The sequence below is a fragment of the Hoplias malabaricus genome, chromosome 9 (assembly GCF_029633855.1).
Source record: "Hoplias malabaricus isolate fHopMal1 chromosome 9, fHopMal1.hap1, whole genome shotgun sequence".
Classification (NCBI taxonomy): Eukaryota; Metazoa; Chordata; class Actinopteri; order Characiformes; family Erythrinidae; genus Hoplias; species Hoplias malabaricus.
The window spans coordinates 17,943,107-17,960,910 of NC_089808.1; the positions used below are offsets into that span (position 1 = coordinate 17,943,107).

General features: G+C 37.3%; 1 protein-coding gene across 2 annotated transcripts in view; it reads right to left on the reverse strand.

The window, feature by feature from the left end:
* The window catches only part of rock1 (Rho-associated, coiled-coil containing protein kinase 1), a 102,185-nt gene that overhangs the window by 56,813 nt on the left and 27,568 nt on the right, over positions 1-17,804 (reverse strand). For both annotated transcript variants that reach the window (XM_066682158.1, XM_066682157.1), the window contains exon 2: positions 5,580-5,661. In XM_066682158.1, the coding sequence (XP_066538255.1) occupies positions 5,580-5,661 (82 nt within the window). The remainder of the gene's footprint in view (positions 1-5,579; positions 5,662-17,804) is intronic.

Genomic DNA, 17,804 nt, shown 5'->3' on the forward strand with positions numbered 1-17,804 from the left:
ACTGAATGAAGACATGTATTTGTATTTAATCCATATTTAAGGCATTACTTCCAAATATGTAACTATTTTAGGGGTAACATCAATAACAGTATTTAGACTTTAAAAGGAACATTAGGTGGCATTTCACCTTAAAAATACAGCTTTAAAATCATGACCTGATTTAATACATATTTGTTAAAAAAATAAATGAATAAAAAACATTCAATATTAAATAAGACATGTCCAATATATTTATATTAAATAAAGATATAAACTTTAGGCATCAAACATATCATTTTGTTTTAATAAATTTGGGCTTAGGGGGAACTCTTTTTTTTTTTTTTTTTTTTTTGTACAACTACTGCATGAATGACATTATTAGAGCCTGGTTATTCAACAGTAGTCAAACATACAGATGTACCGAATCATCTAGATCCACATGGTGACAATGCATTCTTCTCAAGTGTCAATTTTGGCAAGAAACATACCCGCAGACATTACTGCAGTAGAAAGCTCTTGCATCAAGGTCAGTGACAAGCCTAATGGGGGAACTGTTTGATCTCAGTTCACTGAGATGCTTCTTTAGCTTTCTCTCTTGGACTACATTCTCCACTCAGTTACTAAGAGCTGTGGCTTCCTCCCCCAAGGTAAAATCCTTTTCAATAAACCTTTCATTCACTTCTGCTTTGGTGCTATATGCAGCATTGAGCAGCACGCTTCATTAACAAATGCCTACAGGAAGCAGCAAGAGGAGTCTCAGCAACAGTCAGAAAGAGGGCAGGGAGTCAGTGTCCATTACTGGAAACTGTTTAATACTAGTTCTGCTATTATTCTTCAAATTAAAGAGGATTTCAAAGGATTTGCTCAAACATTGGCATAACTCAGCAAGTGTGTTTACATGCACTTATTAATCTAATAACGGCACGTACTCAGATTTGATGTGTAATCTGAACAATGTGTTTACATAAACTTGGGAAATAACAACGGGAAAATCAGTGTTTACACGAGGCAATAATTTGATATCTGCTTTACAGCCTCCAATATCATCACAAAAGGAAATGACAAACTTTCTGCTGTGGTCTTTTGTAAATACAGACCAACTTTACCTGCAAATATGGATGCTATTTCCTTATGATTTGTAATATAATAATATCTACTAAGAGCTACCGAGACGAGCGTTTTTTTTTTAAAACATCTGTTCTTTTAAATGTAGTGTGGTGCATGTTTGTGGTGAGAGCGAGAGGTACATAATGGCTTTTCAGAGTAAAAAAAGAAAAGAAAGAATGAGAGAACTTCAATAATCAGATAATAGTAGTACTGCTATGGTTCTTCTTATTAGAGAGTATTTTCCCTCAAACTTCTGCACAAGCCAATGGCTGAGACAAACTCTTAAAAGTCATTCTGAGTGTATTAATGTGAGCCTGTTTATCTTAATAGAGGGAACTGTGGTTTGTGAGGTCTACCACAATGTTACCTTTCATCTACTATCCACATCCTTTAGTGAAATATGCATGTATTTTATGTGTTTACGCATAAGTGTTACAAATATTGAAATAATGGCAAGTCTGGAACATTTTTAAGCTTACACCACATCTCCATCATACACAGAACAATCACTGGATTACACCTACCTTGTATCTACATTCATTGTCCATTTTATCAGTTTCACTGACCATACAGGAGCACTTTATAGTTCTACAATTACAGACTGTAGTCTATTTGTTTCTCTGCACACTTTCTTATCCCCATTTCTCCCTGCTCTTCAATGGTCAGGATCCCACAAGACCATCACAGAGCAGGTATGATTTGGGTGGTTGATCATTCACAGCACTACAGTGACACTGACATGGTGGTGTGTGTTGTGCTGGTACGAGTGGCTCAGACACAGCAGGGCAGCTAGAGTTGAATGTTTCCAGAGTGAAAAGATCTGTGTCCATAATGCCTTTATCTCAATAACAGCTGGATCTTGTTGAGGGACAGATAACATTCAGTCAAATTTGGTCTTCCAAAGCAGGTCTGCCTCATTTTTCTATTTTAACCAGATCAAAAAGGGGACAATCATGCAAACGGAGGAGGTGTGAAGTCATCTAATTTCAGGCAAGCTAAACATAAAGGATTCTTGAAGCAAAGTCAGCGCTGCCTGAGAACACGGAATAGTTTCGTAGTGTTAATTATTATATTACATTTAAACAAGATCCAACTCTTTATTTTGAGCATTTTTTGTGCTAAAATCTTATGCTATGAACAGTTTGCCAGTCTGTCATCTGACCAGCTCAGACATAATTTTAATTAGTAAAACTTAACAGAATAAAGACAGGCAGTCAAATTTTTCATTTATTCAAGGGACCAGACTGGGGAATAACAAAAGACCACATCATTAAAAACGTTCAAAATCTGGCAGAACTATATACCAAATGTGTTAAGATCTAGAGCTTGGGTCCAGGTTCCAGGCCGGAGTTTTAAAAGGGCTGGCCGAGTATGACCCCATTCACCCGTTCCTGTCAAACAAGTGCCCTGTCTGGGTGTAGCAGTTTTAGTTTTATAATCTGTGAAGTGCACTACATAGGGAGTATTGCACCATTTCCCTTTTGTTTTGCTGTGCTGCCAGTGCTAGCTGAGGCGAAATTTCTAGGTGTATGCGTACAGGCAAAAAGTAGGCATGAAATCCAATCTGACCGTTCATATTCAGGACACATGGCCACAAATCAAATCTAGAACCACATGAGAAAGTCACTTAAATCTGATTTGACTGTCCACACAGCCCCGAAAAGATCAGATTTGAATTACATTTGGGCAAAAAATTCAGATGAGAGTCACTTCAAGCTGGTAATGTGAATATAGCATTAATGCCAAATGTGAAGGCACCTGACTGGCCAGTTATAGTAACCAGCCTTTGTAAAGTCCAGATTTCAAAACCTCTGATATGAGCTTTAATTTCAGGCACAAAGCTGACAAAATGAATTGTGGCCCTGCTCCGTTGTGTGTTGTTTTAGCATGTTAGGCTGTTTATATGGCTGAGTTTTAGGCTTCATTTTCACAAAGACTTTTATGTTGATGAGCCTGAATACGGGTGGAGTGTGGAGAGCACTGGTTTTTTTTTTTTTTACTGCTGGAGCCTGAATGTGGTGGAGCATTGCCTTTATCTATAATCACAACCAAAAGTATCAGAATCTCAAATTTAGAAACTGAATACGTATCAAATAAAAAATATCTGAATATCTGGGGCTACCTATTGTTCAGAAAATCAGCTCCCAGCGCCTGCTGTATAATTTACAGCTCCCAGCATGGCCCCGCTTGCTGAGTCGTTCACTAACTCATGCACTACATGGTCTCACTAAGGGCACAGAGTGTACACAAATAAAACAGAGTTTCTTTGAGGTGTAAAGCTGACCAGATGAACTGTAGCTTTGCCATGCTTCGTTGTAACTTAACTCAACTTTTTATGCTCACAAATAAGGCTCATGCCAGTGCACCCCCCACCCCACGGTAATTTTTTTTATTATTACTAGTTTATCATAGTACTTGCACAAACTTACTATCTGTAAAATCTCCAATTTGCAGACAAAGTGTACCCATTCATGTAAATTATATTGCCTAAAGGCAGTGGCCTCTTTCAAAAAATATTTTACAGTGGCTGTTTAAGGAACAAGACAGAATTCAAGGTGTAGACAATGCTTACAACGTATAATAAGACAAAAAAAAAGCAAGTCATTTTGCCAAGAGTATTTAAAAATTTTTGCCTTATTATTAAGACAAGCAGCACTACACTGATTTTAATCCAGCTTTATTAGTCCAGGTAGCAGGCCACCAGACATGCCAACTAACATAAATAGTGCAGTGGACGAGACAAAAGCTGTTTTGGGATGTTTTTAGGATGACTGTGCTATATGCAGTAAAACATTTTTGTCTGTAAAAGAGGTTACTGTAGCTGGTCATTAGATTACTGGCCTAATGTTATACCCTCCTTGATTCTGACGGGAATGACAAAAGGAAAAATGGCGCCACTCGCCTAGTAACCACAACATCGCTTTAGAGCCACTTGTTAAAAAATAAATTAATAAAAGATTGTAAAAATTATACAGTTGCTACAGTTACAGATTGTTCAAGGGACCTGTGATAAGTGACAACAATTTTCTAAAGTACTCCTGAGTCTATGTGGCTATATCTTCTGTTATATTTAATAAACTTTTCACTCTAATTTTGCCCCTTTCCCAGCTTTTCTTTAAGTGTGTTTCAGTCATCCACTTCCAAATTTCATTTACAAAATACCTCAACTGGTCATTTGCTAACTCTCCAGTCTTCTCCAGGAAACAGGTTTAATGTGTTTAGCCCTAGTAGACAAGGGGGTTGGTCTGATATGCCCGGCTGTCTCTCTTCTGCTCATGTCAGGAATGGTAGAAATAGACTTTGAAACATTGTATAGCAGGGAAAAAAAAATAAGACTTCAGATTACTTAAAGTGGAACTCACTTTAAATTTGGGACACCGCTAACTGCATGAAATTAAACACAGACTGAAAGTGCTACAAAACTAAACAAATTACAAATGTGGTTCTGTGGTAATTCAAACAATACAATACAGAACCTTACAGACAAGTTAAACTTTAGCTACATACAAACAACATTGTTTTTTCCCCTCAAGCATACCGTTCCACCTTAAGAGACACAGAGCTTCTGAATGTAAACAAATGAAGAACAGCAGTTCCCTAGAATCATAGACATTCCCTGCAGTTTTTTGAAAATGGGCTTGTATATTTTGTACTCCAAGTCATGATCTTAAAGCGAGCTCCGATCTGTCTGACATGTTGTTAAGGACGTCTTAATTAAAGGGGTAGGGGACATATTAAGTAAGTAAAGGGGAATAGGGGTAGGAATCACAAGGAAGTCACTATTGTATCTCATGATACAATAATAATGCAAGACAGTACTCTATAAAACCTCACCATATCTGCCTAACTGAAGAAGATAACATGCTAATATATCAGTGTCAGTTCCACAGAATTAGCATGGACAGAGGTGATGTGTCCCCACCAATAGCCAGCGATTACTGAACTGTCCCCACAAATATGACCACCACCCCCAAAAGAAAAAAAAACCTGATCTGAACTGTCAATGTCTCATTAACTTAGAAGGAAAACTTTCCAGTCATAAGTGAGTGTAACTGTGCAGGACCCAGGGGCATTGTGGATGATGCATGAGGGTCAAAAGCAAGTGAAGATGGCAGCAAAATAGAACAAGGTGGACATAAGGAGCTATTTTTCAAAGAAATGTGTAAGGCAATACACAGTGCAAGACATCCATGCATAAATGGGTCATCATCCTAATGTAAAACAGGCATAAACTGCCAGAAAGGAGAAGAGTGAACTGTGGTGGCGTTTTTAATTTTGTAAAAGCTGAAATGGACTTTAAACTGGAAGACGGACGGTGCCTGCCTGAGTTCCTTTTTTTTTTTTTCCACTGCAGTTTTTTTGCGCCACCACTGCACAATTACTACTAGTAAACTCAATTATTATATCTGAGTTATTAAAACATATAATCCCTTTACCAACAAAAAACCTCTGCCAGGAATCATCCTGAAAAAATGCCAGAAATAAAGACTCACATCTGTTTAAGAAGTTGTCGATGCTTTTGTTCTTCCTCAATGCAGGGAAATCCAGGTCATAAACGAGAGCATCCAAACTGTCCTGCAAGAAAAAAATAGCAAAACAAACCCAAGCATGTTAATAACAATAATAATAATAATAATAATAATAATATCACATTTTACATACAGTTTTGATTATATATGCAATTGGCATCTGATTGTATGAGCTATGAATTATTCATAATATTCTGAAGGTAAAGTATTTGTCAGTTTGAGAGAATGTTACATTTTTAAATCGGGAGAACTTCTGGAGAAACTCCGGAGTATCAGGTCTGGAGATGTCCCAGAACAGTCGTTCACTCATGCAATTCACAGGATATTTTTTGCTTCAGGCGCACTCTCACAGCAGGAAACAAAACATGTGCTTTAGGCGAGGCACACAGTGCTTGCACAGCGCGTGCAGCAGAAACTCTGTAACATTTCCCGCGCTGTTCTCCCATGCGTCGACTTGGACTTTACCCGGAACATTTACTAGGGCTTGAGGAAAAGTCTGGCTAAGGTCCAGGACGAACGATGCAGGTAGTTGCTTTCACACATACAGCTCCGTCGAGTAGACACAGAAATATTTCTGGATTACCGTGCGTGTAAAAATAAATATGCTGGGATCAGCAAGGTGGTAAAAACACTATTAATGACCAAATTGAGGATGGAAAGGGTGCTTTGAGCAGATGCTTGCTCATGGATCTCTTGTCTTTCTCTTCCTAATGCAATTAAACATACCAACAAATGACATTCTTTAAAGGCGACATTTACAATTTTAATCAAAAAACACTATTTATAAACTTCTGAGGATGTTCCCTCACCATGAGCTAGCTTTTTTTTTTTAATTTTTATTTATTTATTTTTTTTTTATCTCAGCCAAGTATGCACTCACTCTCTGCTCAAGGCAGAGAAATCGCATCTGGAAGTGTTTAGGCAACTGAGAGATCTTCAAACATTGAAAAGCACAGACCAAGATGAGGATGTTGCTCTATTCCTGCTCCACAGGTGGTTAATATTGACTTATTTTTGCTGTTTCAGATTTCTTGGAGAAAGCAAACCACATGACTTACACACAGAACTACAGGCAAGTTAAACTTAAACCACGCACCAACTACAGTTGTTTATTTTCCCCTCAAAATCATTCCACATTAAAAGGAACAATTTTAATGTTCACTTTAATTAATAATGTGATTAGTCATGATTAATATCACAGCAGATAGTGATTAATTAGTGAGTATTTTTTAAAGAAATGACAGTACATTACACACATTTATACATCTACACACACATACACACTAGTAACTAGTCTAGTCTTTGTATGGGGAGGAATAAATAGTTGTGTAAATGTAGTATACATGACAAACTGGACAGAGGAATCTTTTCCCTTTTTCTATAATTATCTCTGTAGTTTTAATGATTTCTGAATCAAAATCTCATAATTTACTAAATAAATGTTGGGGTCAAACTTGGTCTTATGTTTGATCCATGTGAAAAAATGAACACATTAGCCTCGACAGCACTATTTCAAAGCTTAAATGTAGAATCTAAACGGGCTCCATTTATTAGGTAGTATGTGACAAACCGAAAGAAACACTAAATGTTTTCAACTCTAAAGCCTATCTAACTTAACATTATCTAGTTTAATCTACCTTTCTTTCTTTCCTCTCTCTCTCGTGCTCGCTTGCATGTCAGGTGTGTAGAGATTGAAGCTGCATCGTAATTTTTCCACTTCCTGTATTCCTCATTCCAAAAAACTTGCCCTCTGCTTTTGTAATTGCAGTTACAGCAGCAATAATTCAGCAGTGTAAGGCCACCACCACAAAATACAGTGGTATATATATAAAATAAACGAAACAGGCTAATACAAACATAACTTCCCAGTTCTGACAATGCCCAATAATTACAAACATAATCAGAATAAAAAGAATCAGATGATTCTGCTCCTGTTTAAACTCTGATATTAATGCAGAACAACAGAGAGCCAGGCACATCCACACTGGCACAGAGGAGTGGAAAGAACCAGTTAAAGGCTGCAAAGCCACAAGAGAGTGAGTCCAACTTAGCCATGGCACAAGTGACATCAGCAGGACTTGGGCTAATCTACTGTAATCCAGAACGTCTCTCACAATTAGACTACTGAGTCAGAGTGGCAACAGAACACTCCAGCAGAACACGGACATGCCAAAGCTCACACTATAGCAAGGTACTGCACAATGTACCTCTTCCACCTTAAGTGTTTAACCCCATGAAGGGCCTCATGAAATAATTCTGGTGTGTTACAAGGGGAAAACATTAAAGAATCAATACACTGTGTGTTTTGTGGTGGTTTCATGAGCAAATCAGATGCAGTATGCCAGTGTTTCATATGCAAATGCTACATGAGTCACATCCCTACTATTATATGTTGCATGAAGCCTTAGGTAGATAACTGAAATAACTTAATACTTAGGTAAATTAGTACGTAATATAATTAACATGTGTAGTCATATACAGGCACCTACATATTCTTCATGTTTTTGGTCTGTTTTATTCGTGTTTCTTAGGTACACTAGTAAATTTTACCAGTGTGCTTGTCTGAGTTACTGTAGTTCCCATACCAGGCACCAAAAGTCCCTAATCCCAATCAAGTCACTACGGCACTAGTCAAGACTACTCCAAGTGGCCAATCAGGTGAACCACAACAACAAACACAGCCATTCTGTCAAAAGTGCTGTTTTCTTAGACGTTTTCATAGGCACAGAATGCAATTGTGCTAATGCCATTGCTAAAAGAACAGTTCGTTTAATTCTGACAATTTTATTTAACTCCTATTTGATATTTTTAAGTAAGTGTGTATTAGTTAAAAAATAATAAGTAAATAAATAAATAAATAAATAATGATGCCCCCCTTTTAAGTGCTCAGGAACTCAGGAATATTAGACATTTTACTAAATCATTTGTTGAAAAAAATATATTTTATAGTTAATTGATTTAAATCCAAAATACTTAAATACAACCACAAAAGGTTCAATAATGCTGTACCTTTATAGTTTTGAACAATATGTAAATAAATGAGCAGCTCAGATATATAGTCTTTGAAAGATGGTAAACAAAAGACCCTGGTAAGAGCAAGTGGGATGCACTGGCAGTGTTTGATACCTTGATACCTTAGAGAGGAAAATACTTCTACAGAATACGATTACAAAATTAAAAATACACCCAAAATGCTCTTAATTCTCCTATGATCCATACAGTCACTTTGACATTTAACATGATGTTTAGGGGTTGCTGCAGCCTCTACAGTTTTATTTAAAAAGACAACAGCTGTTCTCAAACTGTGGGCCAACACACAAAAAAAGTTCTTGCTTATTTTAGATTAAATTCTGCTCAGTCATACCTAAAAGATTAAAACTGCACTCTGTAAATCTGTTTGTTAAAACTGAAAAAATTCAAAATTTTTTTTCACAACATATACCTTTACATATTAACGTCACATGTACGGTATCAAAAAGACATTCTAGCTCAATGGTCTTGTCATCTGAGTAATATTAGTGGGGGTGTTCCTTACTGTACAGATCTGTAAAATCTGTTCATCTGTAAGTGAATGAAAGGAGTGCAATGCAGTTAAATATGTAGCAATATAACTGGCAAGGGGAGTTTACCAATTAAATGGTGATGTTAAAGGACAGTGCAGTGGTCAAGAGGACTGTGTCAGTCAAGCCTGCAGAGTTGCACTCAGCACTGGGGCACGTTTGCATAACTTCCTGCCACAGCCACATTCCACAACAGGACACTACACGTCAGAGCGCTATTTTAAGAATGCAGCCAAACAAGCTTTCCACAAAATTGGTTTTAGTGGGTTTGGGGAGGGGGCTTTAAAAGTGGGCTTTATTTTGGCCTGTCAGGCTTTGAGATTTAGGATGGTTGGGATGGGACAGTGAAAAATAGGCAAAAAAATTAAAGAGGGTAGACGGGGAAAAAGAAAAGCGAGTTAAAAAAAAATATATATGTGGTATAGGCAGAGACACTTGAATGGGTTCTCATGGGAAAATGAGAAGCAATTTTTGCACATAAGGCTTTTGCACAAAAGTTTTTGCATGGCCATGATGGAAAAAGAGGAGGCAGAAAATGGTCTTTTTTCATGTTATGATTCGTCACATTTTTAATAACATTATAAGATCTGAAAGTTTGACATTTGTTTCAAATGCACACCAAAACTAAAGCATGAATTTGAAAACCTGCTAAAATGATTGCTAATACAAAATAATGTGAACAAATTTTGCTGTTTAGCTTGGGGTAGGAGTCCAGAATTGAGGCTGGCAATATTAGGGGAATAAATCAAAAGTGACATTCAGAACTTCTAATTGAGGTAAATTTGATGTAAAGTTGATTAAACAGAGGAGAACATAAACACTGGCTACGTTTACAGCAAAAATCTGATTAAATTAATTCCCATTATAGATTCAGACTGAGGTGTTTATATGTACATTCCACACACCAATCTGATTAAAATCACAGTTTATATGTGTTTTACAAGTTTGAGCAGAAATGATGCACATGTGCAGAGTTAGGGATGGGCAGTATCCACATTTTTCATACTGTAATTCCATCCATCCATCCATCCATTATCTGTAACCGCTTATCCAATTTTTTTTAGGGTCGCGGGGGATCCAGAGCCTACCTGGAATCATCGGGCGCAAGGTGGGAATACACCCTGGAGGGGACGCCAGTCCTTCACAGGGCAACACAGACACACACACATTCACTCACACCTACGGACACTTTCGAGTCGCCAATCCACCTGCAACGTGTGTTTTTGGACTGTGGGAGGAAACCGGAGCACCCGGAGGAAACCCACGCAGACACGGGGAGAACACACCAACTCCTCACAGACAGTCACCCGGAGCGGGAATCGAACCCACAACCTCCAGGTCCCTGGAGCTGTGTGACTGCGACACTACCTGCTGCGCCACCGTGTAATTCCGTCTCAAAATATTATCACGGTATCACCGTGGGGAGGGGATGCTCTGTCGGGCTGCACTGAGCCTTATATCTGTGAGCACAAAGTGAATTTAGCTAAACACAGCCCAACAGTGCACTCCGACACACATGTTGATGATAAAAACCCGATTCTGAGACAGATCAAGTTTCAATAAGTTGTGCTGAAGGAACAAAAAAGTTTGAAAACAAGTGAAATAAGGCAGTTCTACACTGTTTAGAAGCACAGCTGGTGCTAACGGGCACTTGTGGAGTGAAGGATTTTCTGAGAATTGTCTGTTTACAGCTTTCTTCCTATCTCTTAACTGAAACTCAGCGCTAAACTTACAACTGCGTTGGGCTCCTGGGCAGTCATTGAGCTCCCATCACACCCCCTCACCCTGGCTCTCTTAAATGCACATAAACATTTTAGTTGACCTTTAAAGACACAACAGAAATTTGACACACCACACACACACGTCAAAAATACGACCCTCCTTTTGAGCTACCGTCCACATTTTTAAATACAGTGGAATACGGTATTATCGTTATACCGCCGAACCCTGTGCAGATTACCACTTAGCATACACGTTACTGGAATTTACTATCCTCAAGATCAAGACTAAATGCCTAATTACCACCAGTAGGGGTGCAACAATGCACAAACTTCACAATACAATACGTATTACTGTTTATGCTACACGATACGATACATTTACGATACAACATGGAGAAAGAACATGTTTTAATTTCCATTTTATATTTTTTGATGTGGCCAATACAAACACAAACAGTACATTTGGAAACGTCGACTGGTACCAGAAATCTTCAAAGAATATATATATATATATATATATATATATATATATACACGTGTGTGTGTAAATAAAAATAGGACATAATGCTAGTTCTATTTAAAGTTCTATTTAAAACCCAGCTTTTCAGCTGGATGTGAAATGGCTAGCGAAGAGAGCAAGACTGGGCTTGAACTAGTGGTGTCAACATCCCGTAAAATACGGAATCTTGCCGTATTTGAACACTAAATATTATGTTTAGTTTTGAACTGATACCGGTTTGAGGTCACACACACACATATATATATATATATACACACACACACATACATATATGTGTGTGTGTGTGTAAATAAAAATAGGACATAATGCTAGTTCTATTTAAAGTTCTATTTAAAACCCAGCTTTTCAGCACTGACCTGCTGCTCTCAGCGCCGCAGCAAAACAACCCCTTGTGAGGAGGGACTGTGCCTCCATTGGCTGCTGATTGGCTAAATAAAAGTGACGACCAATGAGAAGCTCATTCTCTGCTTTGGAGCCGTGGATGATCCGCCCCTTGCTCGGGCTGAGAGAGAGCTGCATGTTTCTGTCTCAAATCTTCGCCATAACAGTGTGACCTCAAACCGGTATCAGTTCAAAACTAAACATATTATTTAGTGTTAAAATACGGCAAGATTCCGTATTTTACGGGATGTTGACACCACTAGTTCAAGCCCAGTCTTGCTCTCTTCGCTAGCCATTTCACATCCAGCTAATCGTCCAATAGGATAACCAAAACGATAGCATGGTGTTGTTTCCCCAGTAGCTCTAAACATTTCTCTGGCGTCGTCATAGTAACACAGCATTCCTATTACACACTGTGCCACTAGATGTCGCATGAAATTCCAGCACGCCCTGGAACTCTGCCCTGCTCTGGAGATGGCTGCAACTCATTAACCCAGTGTGACAAATGGCTCAGAATGGTTTTTAAAATAAAACCTTAATGTATTGGATTCACAGCTCATATCGTATCAAAAGCCCTGTATCAGAAAAAAATGAATATTACCATGTGTATTGTGACACCCCTAACTACCTGAAATATTAACAATAATAACAATATCATCATCAATGCTTACGTTATAATATTATAATTATATCACTACACATTAGAATAACAGCAAACCTATGTGATGCATAGGGTCCTTTTAATTTTGTCAATAATTTGTAGGTAGATTGACCAGGGAACTATAGGTCCCCCTTGGGAGCATCCTCCCAATGCTTATTCCTCAGTTTTCCCATGCCACTGTAGTCCCTGGCTTGCTCACCCGGGGCTTTTACAATTTTTTAAAAAGAGCTATACAAATTAATTTGATGAATTCACACATGAAATCAGACCTGCAGGGCGTTCGGTCCCTTTAAGAGAAACTGAAAGAGACGGAGGGAGGGAGAGGGACAGAGAGAGAAGTATCTCATGCACGCGCAAGCAGTGAAAGTGTTTTCTTCTTCCTTAAAATAGTTCCCCTCATCTTGATTTATAAAGCTTCATTTCGCCTCAGCGACTCAAAACCCCTTCATAGTAAAGAGTGGTGCAAGAGAGGAACACTGAAGGGATTCATAGACAAAGTGGAAGCAGAATTTCCATATGACATGGCAGTCTTTCTTGTTTTTATAACAATGCGAATTGATGAAAGATTAATTTAAGAATTTAAGACCCCTAAGTCAGTAATGTGTGCTGTTTTTTCCTTGAATAAACTCAGCTCATGCACAGAATGTATATAAGATTTCCGACTGGGTGTGTGTAATCAGATACAGGTGTTTACATGGCTATTATTCTTCTATTTAACAGGATTATGTGAAGGATTACACACCTAGTTCAATCGGTCAGTAATTTAATCGTCAGACTACTCAATTCCGACTGAGGTTGTATACATGGATATAATGTATTCCAATTGAGCTATTAGTCATTAACGGATTAGATTATTAAAGGATTATCAGGCTGCATGTAAACGTGGCCACTGAGGCCAACCAATCAACTCTAGCAGCTTGTACCAAAAAGAAATAAAACATGCGGTCTCTCTTATTTGGACATGTTTTGACTTCAGTGAAGACAAAGACGCTGAACATAAAAACATCAAATGTAAACACAGGAGAAAAATTTTAATTTTGTTTTGATTAAAATAGTGGACGTCACTTTTAAGCATTTCATGTATCTACATATTCAACTATCTACTCGGCCCCTACATATAGCCCTGACTAGGTAAATGGGAAACAAATATGAACAGAGATGAGGACATTGTTGTTCCAAAAGTGGGTAACAGTGACTTATTTTTGCTGTTACAGTTGCATTACTCAAGGAGGAACTGACTCAAAATTGAAACCGTTAACTGCATGAAAATAAACAGACAGAAAACTCTGCAAAACTAAACAAGTCAAATTACAAATGTGTTTCTGTATTAATTCAAACAGTATAATAACTGAATAAAGTTAAACTTCAACCACAAAGAAGTTATTTGGTTACTTACTCAAACATACCATTACACATTAAAAGATATAGAGCTTCGGAATTAACACAAACGTTAGTGGTGTTTTCTTGTAAGAACAGTAATTCTCCAGAATTGTCTACATTGCCTTTAAAGGGGGGCGTCAAAAATTCATAGTCTCTAAATTTCCTGAAATAACACTGATTTAAAAAATGTAGCAAACAAGTGCTTCATTATAAACAATATTCTTTTGAATAATAATTTTGTTGTAACTTATCTCGAAAATTTAGCCACTAAATTTATTAAAATAATTCTTTGATCCTTAAGGTCAGATAAAAGATGACATATACCTTTTCTACAAACTAGCACATTTCTGAGGTGCTTTAGTCAAAACACCACTGCATCGTACTTCCCTTGTCTTTCCCTTCTATACAGCCTATACAGCCTTTTTTTTTTTATAGAAAGGCATTTTTCAGCATCTGTTCCTTTACATTTTAATGTCCAATAAAAACCAATATCAAAGAGAAAAAAAAAAAAAAAAAAAAAAAAAAAATATATATATATATATATATATATATATATATATATATATATATATATATATATATATATATATATTTTTTTTTTTTTCTAAATTGCTCTACATCGTTGGTTGATAATTATTACAATGTAAATTTTGTAACATTGTCAGTTATAAAAGAAAATCCTTTTAAAACTGTAGGGTGGTTACACCAAACACTTTTAGTATCAATTTTTTTTTTTTTAATATTTCGGAAAATAATATACATGAACACTACACAAATTTCTCATACCCACAAGGAAAGATTTCACTAGACCTAGATATATTTACATTTGATGCCCAGATACTGAAACACTAAAAAAACTAACAATTTTCTCATATATATTTAAAAATAAATATACATTACAAAAAAAAATATATATATATATATATTTCATTGCTACTTCTTTCTCACTAGCTAGAAATAAACAGATATGTTTAAAGCTCTGTCGGGAGACTATAATTATATTTATGTTGTTGCTAGCTGATGCTAATTTTGGCTATTTAGCTATTAGTAGCTATTTGGCTACTCAAACTGAGCTTACAATCAGTCCACTGTGCTCAATATCACCCATAACAAACACTTTAGTGACATTATTTAGCGTGCTGCACTGAATGGCGGCCTTTGAGTAATATCAGTATTTATTTCTATTATTTTTATTTTTTTTTAGCCCAGCTGAATTATCCATTTACATTTGCAGCATTTAGCAAATGCTCTTATTTAGAGCGACTCACAAAAGTGCTTAGAGCTCACTCCACACTGCTTAGTAAGCAGCAGAACTCTACAGATGATTGGCTGTTTGCATGTCACTCATAGCATGGTCCATTATGAAGTATAGGCTGTTTAAGAGCCAGGGTGGGAGCATGCCTGTGGTTTGGGTATTTGTATGTATTGGTGTGTTCTCCCTGTGTCCACATGGGTTTCCTCCGGGTGCTCCGGTTTCCCCCCACAGTCCAAAAACACACGTTGGTAGGTGGATTGGTGACTCAAAAGTGTCCGTGAGTGTGTAAGTGAATGTGCGAGTGTGTTGCCCTGTGAAGGACTGGCGCCCCCTCCAGGGTGTATTCCCGCCTTGCGCCCAATGATTCCAGGTAGGCTCTGGACCCACCGCGACCCTGAACTGGATAAGCGGTTACAGATAATGAATGAATGTTCTCCAGTGAGAGAGAGCTGTCAGTCACGCACGGTCATTAGTATATTGGACCAGGTTCTCAGAGTACTCTGAGGAGTGTATTCTGGTCATTTTTGAGGAGAGATTTATCAATTTCTGTATTGTGTTTTTCATTTAAAAAAAAGTTTCACATAAAATATTTTAAAAACGATTCACATAACACCAAAATTTAGAATTATACAAAAAACAAAGTTTAGTTGACAATAGTATTATAATCCATCTTTGAGAGTTACTGAGCAGTGAGACAGGGTTTGAGGATACTAATTTTAGCCGGATTGGCGCACTTTTTCACGTTAGATGTTGATCCTGGTAAGTTCTTTTCGCCAGTTGCCATGAGTATTAAATAACTAAAATTACACTTTGTGTCGGTGGAACCCAGGCTTTGTTGAGGACAGTGTTATAATTAGGTTTTGAGCTACTGATGAACAATGGCGAGTGGTAGTGCCTGATAACTTTAGCTGGATTAGTTAACACTTTTTAGTGTTAGACATTACACTACCGGATCATACCAGATTCTGGTAATAAGTGTTTTTCTGTCGGTTGCTGTGGTTAGAGTACAAGCAAAGTTACACTTTATTGTTGTAATAACCTGGTCCAGTGTGTATTATCATGTAGTCAACATGATTTTATTTGATTATGCATATTCCTCCGGCTCGACATCAGCTGAAGCCCCGAGAGCCATTTGCTACTTTTGTAAACATCACTCTGTGTGAGAATATGAGAGAGAGAGAGAGAGAGAGAGAGAGAGTGTGTGTTTGTTTGTGACAGAGTCAGGGAGAGTGTGTGTTAGTAGGAGCCCAGAGAGCCCATCATGTTTAAGTGAGTGAGTGAGTGAGCGAGCAAGGTGTGTGTGAGACTTGATTTCACAACAGTAATGTAAATGTGAATTACATTCAGCAGCAGGTAGGGGGTGCTCAGGAGACAAAAAACCCAATTCTTACACTGTATTCCTTTAAGTAAGCTATTATCTGAATTTGGAACTGCATTTAAAGTGGCACAGCAGCTATTTTCTGGCACTTGTACAGAAACTAATGCTCCATTTCAGCTGGAATGACAAATTCAAATGCTTGAGTTTAACCAAAGTTATTTCCACTTATATTTGCTGCTTAAATTTGTTGAGTCTGAATTATAAAAGCACAACATTCTCTCTGGGAATAAGTCTGATTTTATTAGGGAACCTTTCAAACATTTTGCTCCACTTTAAATGGTGCAGTTGTTCCCTTCTCGTACAATATGAATATATTCAATTCTGCAGTTCTAACTACATTATAAAAAATAACCAAATTATATTCATATAGCTCAAATAAGTCAATGTATATGACATTTGTGTAAGATAATGTCATCAAAAAAGTGCAGGTCTTCATACAAAAATGTAGGTGGGTGGGTTGAATTCAAATGTTCTTGTACACTTGTTTAAGCTGGCATAAAAGAAATGTCAAATCTCAGCTGCTGACATGAAACACTGCAATTATCCTTATTGAATGCACACAGAAGGAGAAATTCCATACAAAGTACTTTTTCCAGCTGTCAAGAACATTCAATTTTCCATGTGCCACATAACCACATCTTTATTTTCCAGTCGAGTAGCAGTTGGTACAGGACCTTACTGAAAACCACTCCTTCTCTATCACAACCTCTCGCTTAGCTGCAACCAAATTTAGCCATGAGAGCCTCTGCATCATGCAAAAGGCCTTCAGTATCTCTTGCCCAGCACAAAGGAGGCCATTCTTCCTTCACAGCCAGAACATTACCCCTCAAAGCCAACAGAGGAACACTTCTTCAAACTGGATTCTCTTTAAAGACATAGAAGCGAGACAATTTCCATCGTCAAATTCTGCTCTACAATTAAGCAGATCTCATATGTCTTAGCGGTAAAAGGGGTGTGTGTATAAATAAATAAATAAATAAATAAATAAATAAATAAGTCAGTTTGATTGGCTGATAGAATGACGACCTATGGTTAGAGACTTCAACTAGGTTTTTTTACTACTATTTTATATTTTTTTAAATATTAAAACTAAAAGAACAGAAAAAATTTAACGGGCATGGGGATTAGCTACAGCATTTTCCCTAGATGTCCCTTCAGAATGACTTTGTGGATAAAATATACACTACAACATTATAGAGAGGAAACAATTCACTTTATCTAGTATGCCTATATTATGGGTCAGCACATCCTGTGCATCATATGAACCATACAGATTATTTATTAATGTTGACCAAACCTTTAAAGTCACTGACGTAGACTCCCTGTAGTGTAT